This window comes from Oncorhynchus nerka, linkage group LG11, assembly GCF_034236695.1.
Source record: "Oncorhynchus nerka isolate Pitt River linkage group LG11, Oner_Uvic_2.0, whole genome shotgun sequence".
NCBI lineage: Eukaryota > Metazoa > Chordata > Actinopteri > Salmoniformes > Salmonidae > Oncorhynchus > Oncorhynchus nerka.
The window spans coordinates 7,823,383-7,849,796 of NC_088406.1; the positions used below are offsets into that span (position 1 = coordinate 7,823,383).

The 26,414-nt window shown below is 46.2% G+C and overlaps 1 protein-coding gene across 1 annotated transcript in view; it reads left to right on the forward strand.

Annotated features, from left to right (window-relative positions):
- LOC115123182 (high affinity cationic amino acid transporter 1-like) overlaps window positions 1–24,358 on the forward strand; it is a 62,254-nt gene extending 37,896 nt beyond the window's left edge. Inside the window, exons 7-12 of the mRNA XM_065024181.1 lie at window positions 1,355–1,494; window positions 9,650–9,752; window positions 14,449–14,654; window positions 14,783–14,934; window positions 17,054–17,162; window positions 19,947–24,358. Coding sequence (XP_064880253.1) covers window positions 1,355–1,494; window positions 9,650–9,752; window positions 14,449–14,654; window positions 14,783–14,934; window positions 17,054–17,162; window positions 19,947–20,140 — 904 coding nt within the window. The 3' untranslated portion in view covers window positions 20,141–24,358. The remainder of the gene's footprint in view (window positions 1–1,354; window positions 1,495–9,649; window positions 9,753–14,448; window positions 14,655–14,782; window positions 14,935–17,053; window positions 17,163–19,946) is intronic.
- Window positions 24,359–26,414: the final 2,056 nt, after the last annotated feature.

The following is a 26,414-nucleotide window of genomic DNA, read 5'->3' on the forward strand; positions in this document are numbered from 1 at the left end:
AGACTAATGGGCTATACCTTAGATTATTAGACTAATGGACTATACCTTAGATTATTAGATTAATGGGCTATACCTTAGGTTATTAGATTAATGGGCTATACCTTAGGTTATTAGATTAGATATACCTTAGATTATTAGATTAATGGGCTATTAGATTATTTAATGGGCTATACCTTAGATTATTAGATTAATGGGCTATACCTTAGATTATTAGATTAATGGGCTATTAGACTAATGGGCTATAGATTATTAGATTAATGGGCTATACCTTAGATTATTAGACTAATGGGCTATACCTTAGATTATTAGATTAATGGGCTATACCTTAGATTATTAGACTAATATTAGATTAATGGGCTATACCTTAGGTTATTAGACTAATGGGCTATACCTTAGATTATTAGACTAATGGACTATACCTTAGATTATTAGATTAATGGGCTATACCTTAGGTTATTAGATTAATGGGCTATACCTTAGATTATTAGACTAATGGACTATACCTTAGATTATTAGATTAATGGGCTATACCTTAGGTTATTAGATTAATGGGCTATACCTTAGATTATTAGACTAATGGGCTATACCTTAGATTATTAGATTAATGGGCTATACCTTAGATTATTAGACTAATGGGCTATACCTTAGATTATTAGATTAATGGGCTATACCTTAGATTATTAGATTAATGGGCTATACCTTAGAGTATTAGATTAATGGGCTATACCTTAGGTTATTAGATTAATGGGCTATACCTTAGATTATTAGATTAATGGGCTATACCTTAGATTATTAGATTAATGGGCTATACCTTAGGTTATTAGATTAATGGGCTATACCTTAGATTATTAGACTAATGGGCTATACCTTAGATTATTAGATTAATGGGCTATACCTTAGGTTATTAGACTAATGGGCTATACCTTAGATTATTAGATTAATGGGCTATACCTTAGATTATTAGATTAATGGGATATACCTTAGATTATTAGATTAATGGGCTACGCCTTAGATTATTAGATTAATGGGCTATACCTTAGATTATTAGATTAATGGGCTATACCTTAGATTATTCGAGTAATGGGCTATACCTTAGATTATTAGACTAATGGGCTATACCTTAGATTATTAGATTAATGGGCTACGCCTTACGATTAATAGATGCTGATCGTTGTTACTGTTCCAGATGATAATGATGCTAATATAATAATTTGTGTGAATAATACATTAAGTACACAAAGGAAAGTGTAATCTTTTGTTGCATTCTCCCTTGTCCAGTAGCTTTGTGTGTGTTTAACACTGTGTCTCCCTGTGTATCTCCCCGCGTGGCACGGCTCTCCTATCTCCCTACTAGCCTGCTAGGCTCCATGTTCCCCATGCCTCGTGTCATCTGGGCCATGGCTCAGGACGGACTCCTCTTCAAGAGTCTGGCCCAGATCAGCGACCGAACCAAAACCCCTCTAATCGCTACAGTAACCTCTGGAATGGTGGCAGGTGAGACTAGAACCCTTTCTAACCAGTTAAACCACTAACAGGGCTGTTAACCTCACCCCCCTTTACAGCTCCCTCCCTACAGGAACCAACCAATGCTAGCGCTGTTTCCCTGGTTACCTCAACATGCTACTGTTCACAGTGCACCTGCTTAGAAGACCTGACCAAACCTAGAAAAACTGTGGATAGACCAGGGGTATTCAAATCTTACCCTTGGGGTACGGAGTACGACAGATTTTATTACCCTGGGGGTACGGAGTACTACTGATATTATTACCCTGGGGGTACGGGGTACGGAGTACTACTGATATTATTACCCTGGGGGTACTGAGTACTACTGATATTATTACCCTGGGGGTACGGAGTACTACTGATATTATTACCCTGGGCCTAGGGGTACGGAGTACTACTGATATTATTACCCTGGGGGTACGGAGTACTACTGATATTATTACCCTGGGGGTACGGAGTACTACTGATATTATTACCCTGGGCCTGGGGGTACGGAGTACTACTGATATTATTACCCTGGGCCTGGGGGTACGGAGTACTACTGATATTATTACCCTGGGCCTGGGGGTACGGAGTACTACTGATATTATTACCCTGGGCCTAGGGGTACGGAGTACTACTGATATTATTACCCTGGGCCTAGGGGTACGGAGTACTACTGATATTATTACCCTGGGGGTACGGGGTACTACTGATATTATTACCCTGGGGGTACTGAGTACTACTGATATTATTACCCTGGGCCTGGGGGTACGGAGTACTACTGATATTATTACCCTAGGGGTACGGAGTACTACTGATATTATTACCCTGGGGGTACGGGGTACGACAGATTTTATTACCCTGGGCCTAGGGGTACGGAGTACTACTGATATTATTACCCTGGGGGTACGGAGTACTACTGATATTATTACCCTAGGGGTACGGAGTACTACTGATATTATTACCCTGGGCCTAGGGGTACGGGGTACTACTGATATTATTACCCTGGGCCTAGGGGTACGGAGTACTACTGATATTATTACCCTGGGCCTAGGGGTACGGAGTACTACTGATATTATTACCCTGGGCCTGGGGGTACGGAGTACTACTGATATTATTACTCTGGGCCTGTGGGTACGGAGTACTACTGATATTATTACCCTAGGGGTACGGAGTACTACTGATATTATTACCCTGGGCCTGTGGGTACGGAGTACTACTGATATTATTACTCTGGGCCTGTGGGTACGGAGTACTACTGATATTATTACTCTGGGCCTGTGGGTACGGAGTACTACTGATATTATTACCCTAGGGGTACGGAGTACTACTGATATTATTACCCTGGGCCTGTGGGTACGGAGTACTACTGATATTATTACTCTGGGCCTGTGGGTACGGAGTACTACTGATATTATTACTCTGGGCCTGTGGGTACGGAGTACTACTGATATTATTACCCTGGGGGTACGGAGTACTACTGATATTATTACCCTGGGGGTACGGAGTACTACTGATATTATTACCCTGGGCCTGGGGGTACGGAGTACTACTGATATTATTACTCTGGGCCTGGGGGTACGGAGTACTACTGATATTATTACCCTGGGGGTACGGAGTACTACTGATTTTCTGTTCTACCTGATCATTTATTGCACCCATCTGGTGTCCCAGGTCTAAACCAGTCCCTAATTAAAGGGGAAGACTGCTGGTGTCCCAGGTCTAAACCAGTCCCTAATTAAAGGGGAAGACTGCTGGTGTCCCAGGTCTAAACCAGTCCCTAATTAAAGGGGAAGACTGCTGGTGTCCCAGGTCTAAACCAGTCCCTAATTAAAGGGGAAGAATGCTGGTGTCCCAGGTCTAAACCAGTCTCTAATTAAAGGGGAAGAATGCTGGTGTCCCAGGTCTAAACCAGTCCCTAATTAAAGGGGAAGACTGCTGGTGTCCCAGGTCTAAACCAGTCCCTAATTAAAGGGGAAGAATGCTGGTGTCCCAGGTCTAAACCAGTCCCTAATTAAAGGGGAAGACTGCTGGTGTACCAGGTCTAAACCAGTCCCTAATTAAAGGGGAAGAATGCTGGTGTCCCAGGTCTAAACCAGTCCCTAATTAAAGGGGAAGACTGCTGGTGTCCCGTATCTAAACCAGTCCCTAATTAAAGGGGAAGAATGCTGGTGTCCCGTATCTAAACCAGTCCCTAATTAAAGGGGAAGACTGCTGGTGTCCCAGGTCTAAACCAGTCCCTAATTAAAGGGGAAGACTGCTGGTGTCCCGTATCTAAACCAGTCCCTAATTAAAGGGGAAGACTGCTGGTGTCCCAGGTCTAAACCAGTCCCTAATTAAAGGGGAAGACTGCTGGTGTCCCAGGTCTAAACCAGTCCCTAATTAAAGGGGAAGACTGCTGGTGTCCCAGGTCTAAACCAGTCCCTAATTAAAGGGGAAGACTGCTGGTGTCCCAGGTCTAAACCAGTCCCTAATTAAAGGGGAAGACTGCTGGTGTCCCAGGTCTAAACCAGTCCCTAATTAAAGGGGAAGAATGCTGGTTTCCCAGGTCTAAACCAGTCCCTAATTAAAGGGGAAGAATGCTGGTTTCCCAGGTTTAAACCAGTCCCTAATTAAAGGGGAAGACTGCTGGTTTCCCAGGTCTAAACCAGTCCCTAATTAAAGGGGAAGAATGCTGGTTTCCCAGGTCTAAACCAGTCCCTAATTAAAGGGGAAGACTGCTGGTGTCCCAGGTCTAAACCAGTCCCTAATTAAAGGGGAAGACTGCTGGTGTCCCAGGTCTAAACCAGTCCCTAATTAAAGGGGAAGAATGCTGGTGTCCCAGGTCTAAACCAGTCCCTAATTAAAGGGGAAGAATTTGAATTTGAGGGGATTCTATATCTATGGGAGAGACACTCATCTTATCTGCTCTACATGTTTATTACGGGCAGACAGATCCTACGGCTCTGAGGTTCTGTGTGTCTGGGAGGTGCACTGGGAACTGCAGCAGTTGAAACCATGTGTCTGGACTTCATGGAGAGACTTGGAGTGTTTTTGGGTTATAAATCTTTGCCCCCTTCCTCCTCCTCCTCCCACCCCTGGCCTCTCCTCTTCCTCCTCCTCCTCCACCCCTGGCCTCTCCTCTTCCTCCTCCTCCACCCCTGGCCTCTCCTCTTCCTCCACCTCCTCCTCCCTCTCTTCTTCCTCCTCTACCCCTGGCCTCTCCTCTTCCTCCACCCCTGGCCTCTCCTCTTCCTCCACCTCCTCCTCCTCCACCCCTGGCCTCTCCTCTTCCTCCACCTCCTCCTCCTCCCCTGGCCTCTCCTCTTCTCCTCTTCCACCCCATGGCCTCTCCTCTTCCTCCTCATCCTCCTCCACCTCTGGCCTCTTCCTTCTCCACCCCTGGCCTATCCTCTTCCTCCTCCCCTGGCCTATCCTCTTCCTCTTCCACCCCTGGCCTCTCCTCTTCCTCCACCTCCTCTTCCACCCCTGGCCTCTCCTCTTCCTCCACCTCGTCCTCCTCCACCCCTGGCCTCTCCTCTTCCTCCTCCTCCTCCACCCCTGGCCTCCTCCTCCACCCCTGGCCTCTCCTCTACTCCTCCACCTCCTCTACTCCTCCCTCTCCTCTACTCATGGCCTCTTCCTCCTCCTCCCCTGTTCTCTCCTCTTCCTCCTCCACCCCTGACCTCTCCTCTTCCTCCTCCTCCTCACCCTCCACCCCTGACCTCTCCTCTTCCTCCTCCTCCTCCTCCACCCATTGCCTCCTCCTCCACCCCTGGCCTCTCCTCTACTCCTCCACCTCCTCTACTCCTCCCTCTCCTCTACTCCTGGCCTCTTCCTCCTCCTCCCCTGTTCTCTCCTCTTCCTCCTCCACCCCTGACCTCTCCTCTTCCTCCTCCTCCTCCACCCCTGACCTCTCCTCTTCCTCCTCCTCCTCCACCCCTGGCCTCCTCCTCCACCCCTGGCCTCTCCTCTTCCTCCACCTCCTCTACCCCTGGCCTCTCCTCTTCCTCCACCTCCTCCACCCCTGGCCTCTTCCTCCTCCACCCCTGACCTCTCCTCTTCCTCCTCCTCCTCCTCCACCCCCTGACCTCTCCTCTTCCTCCTCCTCCTCCAACCCTGACCTCTCCTCTTCCTCCTCCTCCTCCAACCCTGACCTCTCCTCTTCCTCCTCCTCCTCCACCCCTGGCCTCTCCTCTTCCTCCTCCTCCTCCACCCCTGGCCTCTCCTCTTCCTCCTCCTCCTCCACCCCTGACCTCTCCTCTTCCTCCTCCTCCTCCACCCCTGGCCTCTCCTCTTCCTCCTCCACCCCTGGCCTCTCCTCTTCCTCCTCCACCCCTGGCCTCTCCTCTTCCTCCTCCACCCCTGGCCTCTCCTCTTCCTCCTCCACCCCTGGCCTCTCCTCTTCCTCCACCTCCTCCACCCCTGGCCTCTCCTCTTCCTCCTCCCTCTCCTCTACTCCTCCCTCTCCTCCACCCCTGGCCTCTCCTCTTCCTCCTCCTCCTCCACCCCTGGCCTCTCCTCTTCCTCCTCCTCCTCCACCCCTGGCCTCTCCTCTTCCTCCTCCTCCTCCACCCCTGGCCTCTCCTCTTCCTCCTCCTCCTCCACCCCTGGCCTCTCCTCTTCCTCCACCTCCTCCACCCCTGGCCTCTCCTCTTCCTCCTCCCTCTCCTCTACTCCTCCCTCTCCTCCACCCCTGGCCTCTTCCTCCTCCTCCTCCACCCCTGGCCTCTCCTCTTCCTCCTCCCTCTCCTCTACTCCTCCCTCTCCTCCACCCCTGGCCTCTTCCTCCACCTCCTCCACCCCTGGCCTCTCCTCTTCCTCTACTCCTCCCTATCCTCTTCCTCCTCCTCCTCCACCCCTGACCTCTCCTCTTCCTCCTCCTCCTCCACCCCTGGCCTCCTCCTCCACCCCTGGCCTCTCCTCTTCCTCCACCTCCTCTACCCCTGGCCTCTCCTCTTCCTCCACCTCCTCCACCCCTGGCCTCTCCTCTTCCTCCTCCCTCTCCTCTACTCCTCCCTCTCCTCCACCCCTGGCCTCTTCCTCCACCTCCTCCTCCCTCTCCTACTCCTCCCTCCTCTACTCCTCCCTCTCCCCCTCCCCTCCTATAGCCTTCTAGGCTCCATGTTTCCTCTACCTCGTATAATCTTTGCCATGGCCCGCGATGGTCTCCTCTTCTCCTTTCTGGCCAAGGTCAGTGAGAGGAAGTCGCCAATCAACTCCACCATTGCGTCAGGTTTCATGTCCGGTAAGACTGTGTTAGAGGTCAAGGGTTAAGCTCAGAGCTGATCTGTATCTGGCGGTAACAAGCCTATGTCCACCTGAGGAGGAGAGAGGGGGGTAGCAGACAGAGACCTTAGGTTGAAGGAACCTGAGGAGGAGAGAGGGGGGTAGCAGACAGAGACCTTAGGTTGAAGGGACCTGAGTAGGAGAGAGATGTAGCAGACAGAGGCCTTAGGTTGAAGGGACCTGAGGAGAAGAGAGATGTAGCAGACAGAGACCTTAGGTTGGAGGGACCTGAGGCGGAGAGAGATGTAGCAGACAGAGACCTTAGGTTGAAGGGACCTGAGGAGAAGAGAGATGTAGCAGACAGAGACCTTAGGTTGGAGGGACCTGAGGCGGAGAGAGATGTAGCAGACAGAGACCTTAGGTTGAAGGGACCTGAGGAGAAGAGAGATGTAGCAGACAGAGACCTTAGGTTGGAGGGACCTGAGGCGGAGAGAGATGTAGCAGACAGAGACCTTAGGTTGAAGGGACCTGAGGAGAAGAGAGATGTAGCAGACAGAGACCTTAGGTTGAACGGACTAAAGAGAACTGTGATTTAGTTAGGAACAAGTAAAACATCATGCGAAACAGACAGTCCATTAGTCTCGACTCTTCAAAAGTTTGAAAAATGCTGCCGTTTCTCTTCATTATTTTCTGTATGTGAATTGAAGGTGACTACTGTATGTCTAGCCTACTGTCTAGCCTACTGTACTAGCCTACTGTACTAGCCTACTGTCTAGCCTACTGTCTAGCCTACTGTCTAGCCTACTGTCTAGCCTACTGTCTAGCCTACTGTACTAGCCTACTGTCTAGCCTACTGTACTAGCCTACTGTCTAGCCTACTGTCTAGCCTACTGTCTAGCCTACTGTCTAGCCTACTGTACTAGCCTACTGTCTAGCCTACTGTCTAGCCTACTGTCTAGCCTACTGTCTAGCCTACTGTACTAGCTAGCCTACACTGTCTACTGTACTAGCCTACTGTCTAGCCTACTGTCTAGCCTACTGTCTAGCCTACTGTACTAGCCTACTGTCTAGCCTACTGTCTAGCCTACTGTCTAGCCTACTGTACTAGCCTACTGTACTAGCCTACTGTCTAGCCTACTGTCTAGCCTACTGTACTAGCCTACTGTACTAGCCTACTGTCTAGCCTACTGTCTAGCCTACTGTCTAGCCTACTGTACTAGCCTACTGTCTAGCCTACTGTCTAGCCTACTGTCTAGCCTACTGTCTAGCCTACTGTACTAGCCTACTGTCTAGCCTACTGTCTAGCCTACTGTCTAGCCTACTGTACTAGCCTACTGTCTAGCCTACTGTCTAGCCTACTGTCTAGCCTACTGTACTAGCCTACTGTCTAGCCTACTGTCTAGCCTACTGTCTAGCCTACTGTACTAGCCTACTGTCTAGCCTACTGTACTAGCCTACTGTCTAGCCTACTGTCTAGCCTACTGTACTAGCCTACTGTCTAGCCTACTGTCTAGCCTACTGTACTAGCCTACTACTAGCCTAGCTGTGCTAGCCTACTAGCCTACTGTACTAGCCTACTGTCTAGCCTAGCCTACTGTACTAGCCTACTGTACTAGCCTACTGTCTAGCCTACTGTCTAGCCTACTGTACTAGCCTACTGTCTAGCCTACTGTCTAGCCTACTGTCTAGCCTACTGTACTAGCCTACTGTCTAGCCTACTGTCTAGCCTACTGTACTAGCCTACTGTACTAGCCTACTGTCTAGCCTACTGTCTAGCCTACTGTACTAGCCTACTGTACTAGCCTACTGTACTAGCCTACTGTCTAGCCTACTGTCTAGCCTACTGTACTAGCCTTCTGTACTAGCCTACTGTCTAGCCTAGCCTGTTCTAGCCTACTGTACCCTGCTAGCCTACTGTACTAGCCTACTGTCTAGCCTACTGTCTAGCCTACTGTACTCTAGCCTACTGTCTAGCCTACTAGCCCTGTGCAGCCTACTGTCTAGCCTACTGTCTAGCCTACTGTACTAGCCTACTGTCTAGCCTGGCACTGTACTCTAGCCTACTGTCTAGCCTAGCCTGTCTAGCCTACTGTACACCTAGCCTACTGTCTAGCCTACTGTCTAGCCTACTGTCTAGCCTACTGTACTAGCCTACTGTCTAGCCTACTGTCTAGCCTACTGTACTAGCCTACTGTCTAGCCTACTGTACTAGCCTACTGTACTAGCCTACTGTACTAGCCTACTGTCTAGCCTACTGTACTAGCCTACTGTACTAGCCTACTGTACTAGCCTACTGTCTAGCCTACTGTACTAGCCTACTGTCTAGCCTACTGTCTAGCCTACTGTACTAGCCTACTGTACTAGCCTACTGTCTAGCCTACTGTACTAGCCTACTGTCTAGCCTACTGTACTAGCCTACTGTCTAGCCTACTGTACTAGCCTACTGTCTAGCCTACTGTACTAGCCTACTGTCTAGCCTACTGTACTAGCCTACTGTACTAGCCTACTGTACTAGCCTACTGTCTAGCCTACTGTACTAGCCTACTGTACTAGCCTACTGTACTAGCCTACTGTCTAGCCTACTGTCTAGCCTACTGGTTGCTGTGATACTGTACCGTGACGTGAATATATTGTGTGTAACATGTTTCACAGGAAATGAAATCATAACGGGCAGTTGTAGAGTCATCATCATGTTCATTCTTACTGTACAGTGCAGATGCCAGAATCAAATACAATCATGTCATTTTGTTTTGGTGGTTTCCCAGACACAGATCTTAACCTAGTCCTGAAAAACAACTTATTTTAGATGGAGATTCTCCTTTGAGCTTGTTAGTCCAGCAATATCTGTGTCCAGGAACTCCGCCCATGAATGTGCGCATTGGCTTGTATTTTAAACAGGGTTATTCTGGGATAGATCCTGTCATATTTCTTAATGGTCTTTGACTCCTTCCTACAGCGTTGATGGCCTTCCTGTTTGACCTGAAAGACCTGGTTGATCTGATGTCTATCGGCACCCTGCTAGCCTACACCTTAGTGGCAGCCTGTGTTCTAGTACTCAGGTTAGTACCCTACATACTACACCCTACACCTTAGTGTCAGCCTGTGTTCTAGTACTCAGGTCAGTACCCTACATACTACACCCTGCACCCTGCTAGCCTACACCTTAGTGGCAGCCTGTGTTCTAGTACTCAGGTTAGTACCCTACATACTACACCCTGCACCCTGCTAGCCTACACCTTAGTGGCAGCCTGTGTTCTAGTACTCAGGTTAGTACCCTACATACTACACCCTGCTAGCCTACACCTTAGTGGCAGCCTGTGTTCTAGTACTCAGGTTAGTACCCTACATACTGCACCCTGCTAGCCTACACCTTAGTGGCAGCCTGTGTTCTAGTACTCAGGTTAGTACCCTACATACTACACCCTGCTAGCCTACACCTTAGTGGCAGCCTGTGTTCTAGTACTCAGGTTAGTACCCTACATACTACACCCTGCAGCCTGCTAGCCTACACCTTAGTGGCAGCCTGTGTTCTATTACTCAGGTTAGTACCCTATATACTACACCCTGCTAGCCTACACCTTAGTGGCAGCCTGTGTTCTAGTACTCAGGTCAGTACCCTACATACTACACCCTGCACCCTGCTAGCCTACACCTTAGTGGCAGCCTGTGTTCTAGTACTCAGGTTAGTACCCTACATACTACACCCTGCACCCTGCTAGCCTACACCTTAGTGGCAGCCTGTGTTCTAGTACTCAGATTAGTACCCTACATACTACACCCTGCAGCCTGCTAGCCTACACCTTAGTGGCAGCCTGTGTTCTAGTACTCAGGTCAGCACCCTACATACTACACCCTGCAGCCTGCTAGCCTACACCTTAGTGGCAGCCTGTGTTCTCATACTCAGGTCAGTACCCTACATACTACACCCTGCACCCTGCTAGCCTACACCTTAGTGGCAGCCTGTGTTCTCATACTCAGGTCAGTACCCTGCATACTACACCCCGCACCCTGCTAGCCTACACCTTAGTGGTAGCCTGTGTTCTAGTACTCAGGTTAGTACCCTACATACTACACCCTGCAGCCTGCTAGCCTACACCTTAGTGGTAGCCTGTGTTCTAGTACTCAGGTCAGTACCCTACATACTACACCCTGCACCCTGCTAGCCTACACCTTAATGGCAGCCTGTGTGCTAGTACTCAGGTCAGTACCCTACATACTACACCCTGCACCCTGCTAGCCTACACCTTAGTGGCAGCCTGTGTTCTAGTACTCAGGTTAGTACCCTACATACTACACCCTGCTAGCCTACACCTTAGTGGCAGCCTGTGTTCTAGTACTCAGGTTAGTACCCTACATACTACACCCTGCTAGCCTACACCTTAGTGGCAGCCTGTGTTCTAGTACTCAGGTTAGTACCCTACATACTGCACCCTGCTAGCCTACACCTTAGTGGCAGCCTGTGTTCTAGTACTCAGGTCAGTACCCTACATACTACACCCTGCACCCTGCTAGCCTACACCTTAGTGGCAGCCTGTGTTCTAGTACTCAGGTTAGTACCCTACATACTGCACCCTGCTAGCCTACACCTTAGTGGCAGCCTGTGTTCTAGTACTCAGGTCAGTACCCTACATACTACACCCTGCACCCTGCTAGCCTACACCTTAGTGGCAGCCTGTGTTCTAGTACTCAGATCAGTACCCTACATACTACACCCTGCACCCTGCTAGCCTACACCTTAGTGGCAGCCTGTGTTCTAGTACTCAGGTTAGTACATTACATACTACACCCTGCTAGCCTACACCTTGGTGGCAGCCTGTGTTCTAGTACTCAGGTTAGTACCCTACATACTGCACCCTGCTAGCCTACACCTTAGTGGCAGCCTGTGTTCTAGTACTCAGGTCAGTACCCTACATACTACACCCTGCACCCTGCTAGCCTACACCTTAGTGGCAGCCTGTGTTCTAGTACTCAGGTTAGTACCCTACATACTACACCCTGCTAGCCTACACCTTAGTGGCAGCCTGTGTTCTAGTACTCAGATTAGTACCCTACATACTACACCCTGCAGCCTGCTAGCCTACACCTTAGTGGCAGCCTGTGTTCTAGTACTCAGGTCAGTACCCTACATACTACACCCTGCAGCCTGCTAGCCTACACCTTAGTGGCAGCCTGTGTTCTCATACTCAGGTCAGTACCCTACATACTACACCCTGCACCCTGCTAGCCTACACCTTAGTGGCAGCCTGTGTTCTCATACTCAGGTCAGTACCCTGCATACTACACCCCGCACCCTGCTAGCCTACACCTTAGTGGTAGCCTGTGTTCTAGTACTCAGGTTAGTACCCTACATACTACACCCTGCAGCCTGCTAGCCTACACCTTAGTGGTAGCCTGTGTTCTAGTACTCAGGTCAGTACCCTACATACTACACCCTGCACCCTGCTAGCCTACACCTTAATGGCAGCCTGTGTGCTAGTACTCAGGTCAGTACCCTACATACTACACCCTGCACCCTGCTAGCCTACACCTTAGTGGCAGCCTGTGTTCTAGTACTCAGGTTAGTACCCTACATACTACACCCTGCTAGCCTATACCTTAGTGGCAGCCTGTGTTCTAGTACTCAGATTAGTACCCTACATACTACACCCTGCAGCCTGCTAGCCTACACCTTAGTGGCAGCCTGTGTTCTAGTACTCAGGTCAGTACCCTACATACTACACCCTGCAGCCTGCTAGCCTACACCTTAGTGGCAGCCTGTGTTCTCATACTCAGGTCAGTACCCTACATACTACACCCTGCACCCTGCTAGCCTACACCTTAGTGGCAGCCTGTGTTCTCATACTCAGGTCAGTACCCTGCATACTACACCCCGCACCCTGCTAGCCTACACCTTAGTGGCAGCCTGTGTTCTAGTACTCAGGTTAGTACCCTACATACTACACCCTGCTAGCCTACACCTTAGTGGCAGCCTGTGTTCTAGTACTCAGGTTAGTACCCTACATACTGCACCCTGCTAGCCTACACCTTAGTGGCAGCCTGTGTTCTAGTACTCAGGTCAGTACCCTACATACTGCACCCTGCTAGCCTACACCTTAGTGGCAGCCTGTGTTCTAGTACTCAGGTCAGTACCCTACATACTACACCCTGCACCCTGCTAGCCTACACCTTAGTGGCAGCCTGTGTTCTAGTACTCAGGTTAGTACCCTACATACTACACCCTGCACCCTGCTAGCCTACACCTTAGTGGCAGCCTGTGTTCTAGTACTCAGGTTAGTACCCTACATACTGCACCCTGCTAGCCTACACCTTAGTGGCAGCCTGTGTTCTAGTACTCAGGTCAGTACCCTACATACTACACCCTGCACCCTGCTAGCCTACACCTTAGTGGCAGCCTGTGTTCTAGTACTCAGGTTAGTACCCTACATACTACACCCTGCACCCTGCTAGCCTACACCTTAGTGGCAGCCTGTGTTCTAGTACTCAGGTTAGTACCCTACATACTGCACCCTGCTAGCCTACACCTTAGTGGCAGCCTGTGTTCTAGTACTCAGATCAGTACCCTACATACTACACCCTGCACCCTGCTAGCCTACACCTTAGTGGCAGCCTGTGTTCTAGTACTCAGGTCAGTACCCTACATACTACACCCTGCACCCTGCTAGCCTACACCTTAGTAGCAGCCTGTGTTCTAGTACTCAGGTTAGTACCCTACACCCTGCTAGCCTACACCTTAGTGGCAGCCTGTGTTCTAGTACTCAGGTCAGTATCCTACATACTACACCCTGCACCCTGCTAGCCTACACCTTAGTGGCAGCCTGTGTTCTAGTACTCAGGTTAGTACCCTACATACTACACCCTGCTAGCCTACACCTTAGTGGCAGCCTGTGTTCTAGTACTCAGGTTAGTACCCTACATACTACAGCCTGCTAGCCTACACCTTAGTGGCAGCCTGTGTTCTAGTACTCAGGTTAGTACCCTACATACTACACCCTGCACCCTGCTAGCCTACACCTTAGTGGCAGCCTGTGTTCTAGTACTCAGGTCAGTACCCTACATACTACACCCTGCACCCTGCTAGCCTACACCCTAGTGGCAGCCTGTGTTCTAGTACTCAGGTTAGTACCCTACATACTGCACCCTGCTAGCCTACACCTTAGTGGCAGCCTGTGTTCTAGTACTCAGGTCAGTACCCTACATACTACACCCTGCACCCTGCTAGCCTACACCTTAGTGGCAGCCTGTGTTCTAGTACTCAGGTAAGTACCCTACATACTACACCCTGCACCCTGCTAGCCTACACCTTAGTGGCAGCCTGTGTTCTAGTACTCAGGTTAGTACCCTACATACTACACCCTGCAGCCTGCTAGCCTACACCTTAGTGGCAGCCTGTGTTCTAGTACTCAGGTTAGTACCCTACATACTACACCCTGCACCCTGCTAGCCTACACCTTAGTGTCAGCCTGTGTTCTAGTACTCAGGTCAGTACCCTACATACTACACCCTGCACCCTGCTAGCCTACACCTTAGTGGCAGCCTGTGTTCTAGTACTCAGGTTAGTACCCTACATACTACACCCTGCACACTGCTAGCCTACACCTTAGTGGCAGCCTGTGTTCTAGTACTCAGGTTAGTATCTGCATGGATGATCAGTTCTTGGATCCATAGCTCTGTCTGAATTTCAGTGGTTGCATTTCTTCAATAGGTGGCAGCTTACTGTTTTGCCTCTTTAATGTGGCTATTCCTTCTGTCCTGCAGGTACCAGCCAGAGCAATCCAGTATGGCCTATCAGATGGCTTCTACGCTGGACGAGCCAGACACCTTAGAGTCCATTAACGAGGGCAGTGTGGGGATCCTGCCGGGAGCAGAGGAGGTGTTCTGTGCCAAAAACCTGTTGTTCCCTCACAACACAGAACCCAACAACCTGTCTGGCTTCGTAGTCAACATCTGTACCAGTACATTAGGTAAGACACACACACACACACAGGCAGACTCACACACACACCTATTCAGTTTTGTCCCTGCAGGAGTGTTAGCTCTGGTCACCTCCGTCTCGTCCTTACTGTCTCTGTGTCTGTCTCTCTCCCTGCAGGAGTGTTGGTGTGTATCTTCTGTGTGGTAGCAGTGCAGGGAGGCTTTGCTTCCTGGTCTGTCTCTCTACTGAGCCTCATATTTACAGCCTGTCTGGCAGTCACTCTACTGGTCTGGAGACAGCCTGAGAGCAAGACCAGTCTCTCTTTCAAGGTATGTTCACTCAGCTGTACCCCACGGTCAGGGACATTTCCTCCCAGGGGCCAGTATGTTTAGAAATCTTCTCCCCTCTCCTCTCACCTCCTCTCCTCACGCCTCCTCCCCTCTCCTCCTCTCCTCACGCCTCCTCCCCTCTCCTCCCTTCTCCTCCCTTCTCCTCCCCTCTCTTCACGCCTCCTCCCCTCTCCTCCTCTCCTCCCCTCTCCTCCCTTCTCCTCCCCTCTCCTCACGCCTCCTCTCCTCCCCTATCCTCCTCCCCTCTCCTCCCTTCTCCTCCCCTCTCCTCCTCTCCTCACGCCTCCTCCCCTCTCCTCACGCCTCCTCCCCTCTCCTCCTCTCCTCCCTTCTCCTCTCCTCACGCCTCCTCCTCCCCTCTCCTCCTCTCCTCACGCCTCCTCCCCTCTCCTCCTCTCCTCACGCCTCCTCCCCTCTCCTCCCTCCTCACGCCTCCTCTCCTCTCCTCACGCCTCCTCCCCTCTCCTCCTCTCCTCACGCCTCCTCCCCTCTCCTCCTCTCCTCACGCCTCCTCTCCTCACGCCTCCTCCCCTCTCCTCCTCTCCTCACGCCTCCTCCCCTCTCCTCCTCTCCTCACGCCTCCTCCCCTCTCCTCCTCTCCTCCCCTCTCCTCCTCTCCTCATGCCTCCTCCCTCTCCTCCTCTCCTCACGCCTCCTCCCCTCTCCTCCACTCCTCACGCCTCCTCCCCTCTCCTCCTCTCCTCACGCCTCCTCTCCTCACGCCTCCTCTCCTCACGCCTCCTCTCCTCATGCCTCCTCTCCTCATGCCTCCTCCCTCTCCTCCTCATGCCTCCTCCCCTCTCCTCCTCCTGTCTCCTCCTCTCCTCACGCCTCCTCCCCTCTCCTCACGCCTCCTCCCCTCTCCTCCTCTCCTCACGCCTCCTCCCCTCTCCTCCTCTCCTCACGCCTCCTCCCCTCTCCTCCACTCCTCACGCCTCCTCCCCTCTCCTCACGCCTCCTCCCTCTCCTCCTCTCCTCACGCCTCCTCCCCTCTCCTCCACTCCTCACGCCTCCTCCCCTCTCCTCACGCCTCCTCCCCTCTCCTCCTCTCCCTCACGCCTCCTCCCCTCTCCTCCTCTCCTCACGCCTCCTCCTCTCCTCCACTCCTCACGCCTCCTCTCCTCCTCTCCTCACGCCTCCTCTCCTCCTCTCCTCACGCCTCCTCTCCTCACGGCTCCTCTCCTCACGCCTCCTCTCCTCATGCCTCCTCCTGTCTCCTCCTCTCCTCACGCCTCCTCTCCTCCCCTCTCCTCCTCTCCTCACACCTCCTCCTCTCCTCCCCTCTCCTCCTCTCCTCACGCCTCCTCCTCACGCCTCCTCCCCTCTCCTCCCTCTCCTCACGCCTCCTCCCCCTCTCCTCCTCTCCTCTCCTCACGCCTCCTCTCCTCATGCCTCCTCCTCTCCTCACGCCTCCTCCCCTCTCCTCACGCCTCCTCTCCTCACGCCTCCTCCCCTCTCCTCCACTCCTCACGCCTCCTCTCCTCACGCCTCCTCACGCCTCCTCCTCACGCCTCCTCTCCTCACGCCTCCTCTCCTCATGCCTCCTCCCCTCTCCTCCTCCTGTCTCCTCCTCTCCTCACGCCTCCTCCCCTCCCCTCCTCTCCTCACGCCTCCTCTCCTCCCTTCTCCTCCTCCTCTCCTCACGCCTCCTCCTCTCCTCACGCCTCCTCCCCTCTCCTCCTCTCCTCACGCCTCCTCTCCTCACGCCTCCTCTCCTCATGCCTCCTCCCCTCTCCTCCTCCTGTCTCCTCCTCTCCTCACGCCTCCTCCTCTCCTCACGCCTCCTCCCCTCTCCTCCTCTCCTCACGCCTCCTCTCCTCACGCCTCCTCTCCTCATGCCTCCTCCCCTCTCCTCCTCCTGTCTCCTCCTCTCCTCACGCCCCTCCTCTCTCCTCCTCTCCTCCCTTCTCCCCTCTCCTCACGCCTCCTCCCCTCTCCTCCTCTCCTCACGCCTCCTCCCCTCTCCTCCTCTCCTCACGCCTCCTCCCCTCTCCTCCTCTCCTCACGCCTCCTCTCCTCTCCTCCCAGGTGCCCCTGCTTCATTTTCTCCCAGGGGCCAGTATGTTTAGAAATCTTCTCCCCTCTCCTCTCCTCCCAGGTGCCCCTGCTTCCCTTCCTCCCAGTGGTCAGTATGTTTATCAACATCTTCCTGATGTGTCAGCTGGGCCGAGGAACCTGGATACGCTTCTCTTTCTGGATGATCATAGGTACACTACATTTATCTGTACTATATATACACTACATTTATCTGTACTATATATATACATTACATTTATCTGTACTATATATATACATTACATTTATCTGTACTATATATATATATACACTACATTTATCTGTACTATATATACAACTACATTTATCTGTACACTATATATATACACTACATTTATCTGTACACTATATATATACACTACATTTATCTGTACTATATATACAACTACATTTATCTGTACACTATATATATATACTACATTTATCTGTACTATATATATATATATATATATATATACACTACATTTATCTGTACTATATATACAACTACATTTATCTGTACACTATATATATACACTACATTTATCTGTACTATATATATATATATATATATATACACTACATTTATCTGTACTATATATATATATACACTACATTTATCTGTACTATATATATACACTACATTTATCTGTACTATATATATATATACACTACATGTATCTGTACTATATATATACACTACATTTATCTGTACTATATATATACACTACATGTATCTGTACTATATATATATACACTACATTTATCTGTACTATATAAATATACACTACATGTATCTGTACTATATAAATATACACTACATTTATCTGTACTATATATACACTACATTTATCTGTACTATATATATACACTACATGTATCTGTACTATAGATATACACTACATGTATCTGTACTATATATATATATATACACTACATTTATCTGTACTATATATACACTACATTTATCTGTACTATATATACACTACATTTATCTGTACTATAGATATACACTACATGTATCTGTACTATATATATATATATACACTACATTTATCTGTACTATATATACACTACATTTATCTGTACTATATATATATACACTACATGTATCTGTACTATATATATATACACTACATGTATCTGTACTATATAAATATACACTACATGTATCTGTACTATATAAATATACACTACATTTATCTGTACTATATATACACTACATTTATCTGTACTATATATACACTACATTTATCTGTACTATATATATACACTACATTTATCTGTACTATATATACACTACATTTATCTGTACTATATATACACTACATGTATCTGTACTATATATACACTACATTTATCTGTACTATATATACACTACATGTATCTGTACTATATATACACTACAAATATCTGTACTATATATACACTACATTCATCTGTACTATAGGTATACACTACATTTATCTGTACTATATATATATATATATATATATATATACACTACATGTATCTGTACTATATATACACTACATTTATCTGTACTATATATACACTACATATATCTGTACTATATATATATATATATATATATATATATATATACACTACATGTATCTGTACTATATATATATATATATATATACACTACATATATCTGTACTATATATATATATATATATATACACTACATATATCTGTACTATATATACACTACATATATCTGTACTATATATATATATATATATATATATATATATACACTACATGTATCTGTACTATATATACACTACATTTATCTGTACTATATATACACTACATTTATCTGTACTATATATACACTACATTTATCTGTACTATATATACACTACATATATCTGTACTATATATATATATATATATATATATACACTACATGTATCTGTACTATATATACACTACATTTATCTGTACTATATATACACTACATTTATCTGTACTATATATATATATATACACTACATTTATCTTTACTATATATATACACTACATGTATCTGTACTATATAAATATACACTACATGTATCTGTACTATATATATATATATACACTACATTTATCTGTACTATATATACACTACATTTATCTGTACTATAGATATACACTACATGTATCTGTACTATATATATATATATATATACTACATGTATCTGTACTATATATACACTACATATATCTGTACTATATATATATATATATATACACTACATGTATCTGTACTATATATATATATATATATATATACACTACATGTATCTGTACTATATATACACTACATTTATCTGTACTATATATACACTACATTTATCTGTACTATATATACACTACATATATCTGTACTATATATATATATATATACACTACATGTATCTGTACTATATATATATATATACACTACATGTATCTGTACTATATATATATATATACACTACATATATCTGTACTATATATATATATATACACTACATATATCTGTACTATATATATATATATACACTACATATATCTGTACTATATATATATATATACACTACATTCATCTGTACTATATATACACTACATATATCTGTACTATATATATATATATATATATATATACACTACATGTATCTGTACTATATATATATATATATATATATATACACACTACATGTATCTTTTCTATAGATACAATAGTTTGGACACATCTACTCATTCCAGGGTTTTTCTTTATTTTTTACTATTTTCTACATACATGTAGACATAAAAACTATGAAATAACACATATGGAGTCATGTAGTAACCAAAAAAGCGTTCAACAAATAAAAATATATTTTATATTTGAGATTCCTCAAAGTAGCCACCCTTTGCCTTGATGACAGCTTTGCACACCCTTGGCATTCTCTCAACCAGCCTCACCTTTGGAACCCTTCTCCCAGGTTTCATCATCTACTTTGGCTATGGGATCCGTAACAGTGTAGAAGCTGCTTTAGCCAATACTGACGGTAACCTGCACAGATACAAGCCAGACTGCACTCTCAGCGGACAGCCAATGGACATCGAGAAGGAAGTGTTCCTACACAACGGCCTGGACCTGGACAACACAGTGGACGAGGAGGACGGGGACCTCTAGAGGTTGGGAGGTGCAGTGCACTTCCCTAATGCTACTATCCGATTACTTCATCTATCTTTTAACAGTCAGATTAGTGCCATATACTGTCAGAAATATCTTCACGTGAAGGGGGACAATCATGTACAATCAAAACGAGCTCTATTAGGATCTCGTGTTGCGTAGTACCAAACCAGACACGGGTCTCTTCACATTGGGCAGTGGTCCACCATAGCAGTTCCTCGTCCACTGCTCATGACTCTGGTAGTGATGTCAGTGGTAAGCACCAAACCAACCAGTCCGTCTGTCATTGTTAGCACAAAGCAGGACGACTATCACACTTCTCTTGGAAGAAGAAAGGGGGCTTGAAAGGATCTGTGGCCCTTAACATTTTATTGAAATTTGTTGGAAATACTGAATAATCTATAATTTCACACTGAAGAGCAGGGCTCGTCCCTAATACTAGCATTACTGGTTGATTACCATGCAGTCTATCGCCCTCTGCTGGAGTCCTGGTGTCACTGCACGATAGATGCTGATAGATAGAGGATGTGTCACATGGGCACTCTATTCCCTATATAGTGCACTACTTTTGACCAGGACCCATAGTGGGCACAGTGCTGGTTGCTGTGTCCCCTCCTCTACTAGTCAACATCATCCTCCCCAATTTCATTACTTACAATGTTAATTAACATACTCTGCTTCTTATCTACAAATATATTGACTTATTGATGACAACAAGTGATGTTTTTTCATTCATATGTGCAGAGCCATCTCTGAGTCAATACAGCTGCACTTCCTTGTTTGATTGAACATCATATTCAGGATGTAATGAATTATAATTGATACGTCTCAAATTACAACTACAGTATGAATGGAGGTGAGTGTTTAAGGTAATAAGCTGGCCTTGTTCCAACTTCCATTGTAGAGGAGTGATGATTTACGGAATGTTGCACGAGCCTTCTTCTCCTTCTTCTCCTTCTTCTTCTTCTTCTCCTTCTTTTTCCTTCTTCTTCTCCTTCGTCTTCTTTTCCTTCTTCTTCTCCTTTTCCTTCTTCCTCTCTTCCTTCTCCTCTTTCTTCTTCTCTACCTTCTTCCCTTCCTTCTCCTATTTCTTCTTCTCTTCCTTCTTCTCCTTCTTCTTCTTCTTGCACACTATGAGAGTTCTTCATAGTCAACTATGTCAACTTCCTCATAGTCAACTTTTTGATTGCATCAAAAAACCAATGCACATGTATGTCCAACTTAAGTAATAAGGCCCGAGGAGGTGTGGTATATGGCCAATATACCACGGCTAAGGACTGTTCGTGTGCACGACGCATTGCGGAGATCCTGGATACAGCCCTTACCCGTGCTATACCTGTATTGACCATATACCACAACCTCCCCGAGGTGCCTTATTGCTATTATAAACTGGTTACCAACGTAACTAGAGCAGTTAAAACCTATACCCATGGTATAGGGTCTGATATACCATGGCTGTCAGCCAATCAGCATTTGGGGCTCGAACCGCCCAGTTTGTAATCTAATATAGTACAATATTGCATGTACAGTTACTGTAAATTAAAATAAGTTCCATACATAAATGAGCACATCCTGAGCGTGTGAGGGAATTGAGTTAGTCTACGTCCCAAATGGCATCCTATTCCCTGTATACTGTACTTCTGTTGACCATAGGGCCCTTTGGGCCCGGTTTAAAAGTAGTGCACTATATAAGGAACAGGGTACTATTTGGGATGCTTCCTAAGTCACTTCAGGAGTTAACTTTAAGTGCCTACTTTGTCAGCCAGACGATGATGATCACCCTAATGAAATGTTAAATGACTAGTCCACATAGGTAAAAGGGGGAGACCTAAGTCAGTTAGTTGCACAACCGAATGCATTGAACTGAAATGTGCCGTCCACATTTAACCCTCTGAATCAGGGGTGGCTGGGTAGCCTAGTGGTTAGAACAACATCGGTCGTTCAGCCCCTGAACAAGGCAGTTAACCCACTGTTCCCCGGTAGGCCGTCATTGCCTCGTTAAATTTGAAAACCATCTGAGAGGTGCAAGGGGCTGCCGTCGTCTAGGGAACAGTTGTTGTTGGGGCTTAACTATTTCTCCACCTTACCACTTTTATTATGATGGTATCTTGTGTGATTTGCTATTTATAGTATTATAATGTGTTTGGCCAAATGTGTTGCCTGGTAATTTCATTGTGTGATTTTCCTCAAAAGAAATGTGGAATCCTTTTTTTTCTTCCTCAAAGACGTTGCACCAAAACATTTTTATTCATAGAACAAGACCATGTCAAAATCCTAAATTATTCATTGTCTCCAACCTGTTGGTGAAACAACTCGGTTCACGTCCAAATCAGACCCTCCCCCCCCAAAAAAAAAATTGCCACAATATTTATTGCTGTGAACTATAACGTCTTTGAAATGTGATTATTTTTAATTTCTGAATGTTTAGTGACTTATTGTGATACCCCTGTTAACCCTCATTCATTCTGTAAATATTGGGTACTTTAGTTGTAGGTAATGATTTATGGTCCGTTTGTACTCTTATGAAGCCAGATCTGTGCATGTGTGTACGGTGCTCAGTCCTGCTACAAACACATTGGTATGTTTCTTTATAAGATAAAGAGACTGCTACTCTCCTAGCCTGGTAAAACCAAACTGAATGAAGTGCTCACTATGGGAAATGTAGCATTCACACTGGTTTAACCAGGCTACTATTTTCCTCTTCCGCTAAGGTTGAATCTCAAATGGTACCCTAATTCCCCTTTAGTGTGCCCTGGTCAAAATGTGTTCACTATGTAGGGAATAGGGTGCTAGCCCTGGTCAAAATGTGTGCACTAAATAAGGAATAGGGTGCTAGCCCTGGTCAAAATGTGTGCACTATGTAGGGAATAGGGTGCCGTTTGGGATGAACTCTTAAGACGTCTTGTTGAACAATACCTTGGTCCCACCTCTGTGCTGTCTTGACAACTCCTATGGTCATTGTCACAGAGGCAAGACGACACAACCAGATCTGGGTCCAGGCTAGTTAAACAACAGTATGTATGCATGCCCGATGCCAGACAGATGTGTAAATGACCGTAGATTTGAAGTAATGTAGGACGTGGTGCTTTGTGTGCCATGTCCAATACAGGCAAGTTACTAAGCCCTGTCATATACTTCCTCCACACTTCCTGTGTGTCTGTTTTTTCAGCTGTGCTTTGAGTGAACTTATTAGCACAATGTTGTGTTTCCTGTTGGAACTGTGATCGTTACTGTCATCACTGTGTGTGTTTTCATAGCTGAGTGCTGCCAGCGTTTGTCTTCTTGGTGCTAATATGAAATACAGCTACTGTACATTGCATTTAAGTAATGACAACAGTCTGCCAGTAGAGGGCAGTGTTCTAGTAATGGCAACAGTCTGCCAGTAGAGGGCAGTGTTCTAGTAATGACAACAGTCTGCCAGTAGAGGGCAGTGTTCTGATGAAATAATGTGGTACATTGGTTGAATTGAAATATAGTTGTGTATTATTGTTAGTGTATATTTGGAGGCTGTGTATTGCTATAAGTATTTATTTTAATGTGTGCTAAAAACAAAGAAAGCTTTGAAAACCAGGTTCTCCGTCCTAAATCTGAATCCTAGACATATGGATGTAATGTTCTGGCCTTTGAAACGTGTGTCCTAAAGCTAGCTTTACCCTGCTGGATCCACAGGCTACTGACAATCTAATCTACGTCCCAAATGGCATCCTATTGCCTACATAGTGCACTACTTTACCAGGCTCCATAGGACTTTGGTCAAAAGTAGTGCACTATATAGGGACCAGAGTTAAATTTGAGACACTCCGTAAGGGTTCTATTCAGGAAGAGTCATAGACCTTTATAGATATGGCTGTGAGTTCAGGTTTCATAGAGGAGAGACAAATCTCTGAATTTGTTTGTTTTTTAATCTGCTTGTGTCTGTTTTTTTTGGACCATTCATTTGAAGGCCGGTTTTCAATGCAAGACGTATTGTAGAGTGAGTCTCACTATACATTTCACCTTTTCCACAGCGTTCGCTGAGATCACTGTGCATTTCGGCTTAAGCACGACCATGACCTTTCCTACATGTCGGTTCTAGTGGGCTGTACTATAACGCGCCTTGGATTGAGTCCCTGGACAAACTGTGTCAAGTCTATTACTGTATTTTGATACTGTAATGAATCGTCTGGCTTCTGCCATCTGTTTATCAGCTGCTGTAAATAAAACCAACTTTAAAACGTTTATGTCTCGTTGTTCATTATTTATTTTATTTTTTAAATTATTCTATCAACCAAGACACGTCCTCATTCCAGAAAATGATCTTGAATTTCAGTATGTTTTGTTCTGTTATCTGTATGATATGAGCAGTATCTCTAATGGGTTCCCAATGTATTACGTAGTGTACACTTGGGCCGGAGCCCTAAATGTAGTCCACTGTATGGAATAGGGTGCTGTGTGGGACACCATATTATGAATTTGTCTTTCTATTTTGTTATGTAACAAATTAATCTTCCTTGATACAGTTTTCTCCAGACGGGTTACCCAGAAGAGAGGATTATATGGTTGAATCACAAGACATGTGCTGCTGTCTCATTCGTGGCTATGGAAGGTAGAGGTGTGTGTGTGTGTGTGTGTGTGTGTGTGTGTGTGTGTGTGTGTGTGTGTGTGTGTGTGTGTGTGTGTGTGTGTGTGTGTGTGTGTGTGTGTGTGTGTGTGTTTCTCAATGTTATGAATTGAGATCAGAAGTGCCTATTGTCACTCATTCTGTCTTTATCGGAGGTTTTCATACAAACACATTTGGCTGTGAGTCCCAAAAGGTTGCACACTATATAGGGAATAACACAACACATTTTGACATAGAAAACATGGCTGTTAGATAGTGTTGAGTGTTAAATATAATGACTGTGAACTAAATGCCAGGCCCTATAACCCAGTGGAAGTGGGCTACTTTCACACCTTTGCAAAGATCCCATTTAGATAGACTACCACCAGCAAACTAGGTAGAAATCAAATCCAATTTAATGAGTCACATGTGCCGAATACAACAGGTGTAGTAGACCTTACAGTGAAATGCTGAATACAACAGGTGTAGTAGACCTTACAGTGAAATGCTGAATACAACAGGTGTAGACCTCAGTGAAATGCCGAATACAACAGGTGTAGTAGACCTCAGTGAAATGCTGAATACAACAGGTGTAGTAGACCTCAGTGAAATGCTGAATACAACAGGTGTAGTAGACCTCAGTGAAATGCTGAATACAACAGGTGTAGTAGACCTCAGTGAAATGCTGAATACAACAGGTGTAGTAGACCTCAGTGAAATGCTGAATACAACAGGTGTAGTAGACCTTGCAGTGAAATGCTGAATATAACAGGTGTAGTAGACCTTACAGTGAAATGCTGAATACAACAGGTCTACCAGACCTTACAGTGAAATGCTGAATACAACAGGTGTAGTAGACCTTACAGTGAAATGCTGAATATAACAGGTGTAGTAGACCTTACAGTGAAATGCTGAATACAACAGGTCTACCAGACCTTACAGTGAAATGCTGAATACAACAGGTGTAGTAGACCTTACAGTGAAATGCTGAATATAACAGGTGTAGTAGACCTTATAGTGAAATGCTGAGTACAACAGGTGTAGGTAGACCTTACAGTGAAATGCTGAATACAACAGGTGTAGTAGACCTCACGGTGAAATGCTGAATACAACAGCTGTAGTAGACCTCACAGTGAAATGCTGAATACAACAGGTGTAGTAGACCTCACAGTGAAATGCTGAATACAACAGGTGTAGTAGACCTCACAGTGAAATGCTGAATACAACAGGTGTAGTAGACCTCACAGTGAAATGCTGAATACAACAGGTGTAGTAGACCTAACACTGAAATGCTGAATACAACAGGTGTAGTAGACCTCACAGTGAAATGCTGAATACAAAAGGTGTAGTAGACCTTACAGTGAAATGCTGAATACAACAGGTGTAGTAGACCTTACAGTGAAATGCTGAATACAACAGGTGTAATAGACCTTACAGTGAAATGCTGAATACAACAGGTGTAGTAGACCTCACAGTGAAATGCTGAATACAACAGGTGTAGTAGACCTTACAGTGAAATGCTGAATACAACAGGTGTAGTAGACCTTACAGTGAAATGCTGAATACAACAGGTGTAGTATACCTTACAGTGAAATGCTGAATACAACAGGTGTAGTAGACCTCACAGTGAAATGCTGAATACAACAGGTGTAGTATACCTTACAGTGAAATGCTGAATACACCAGGTGTAGTAGA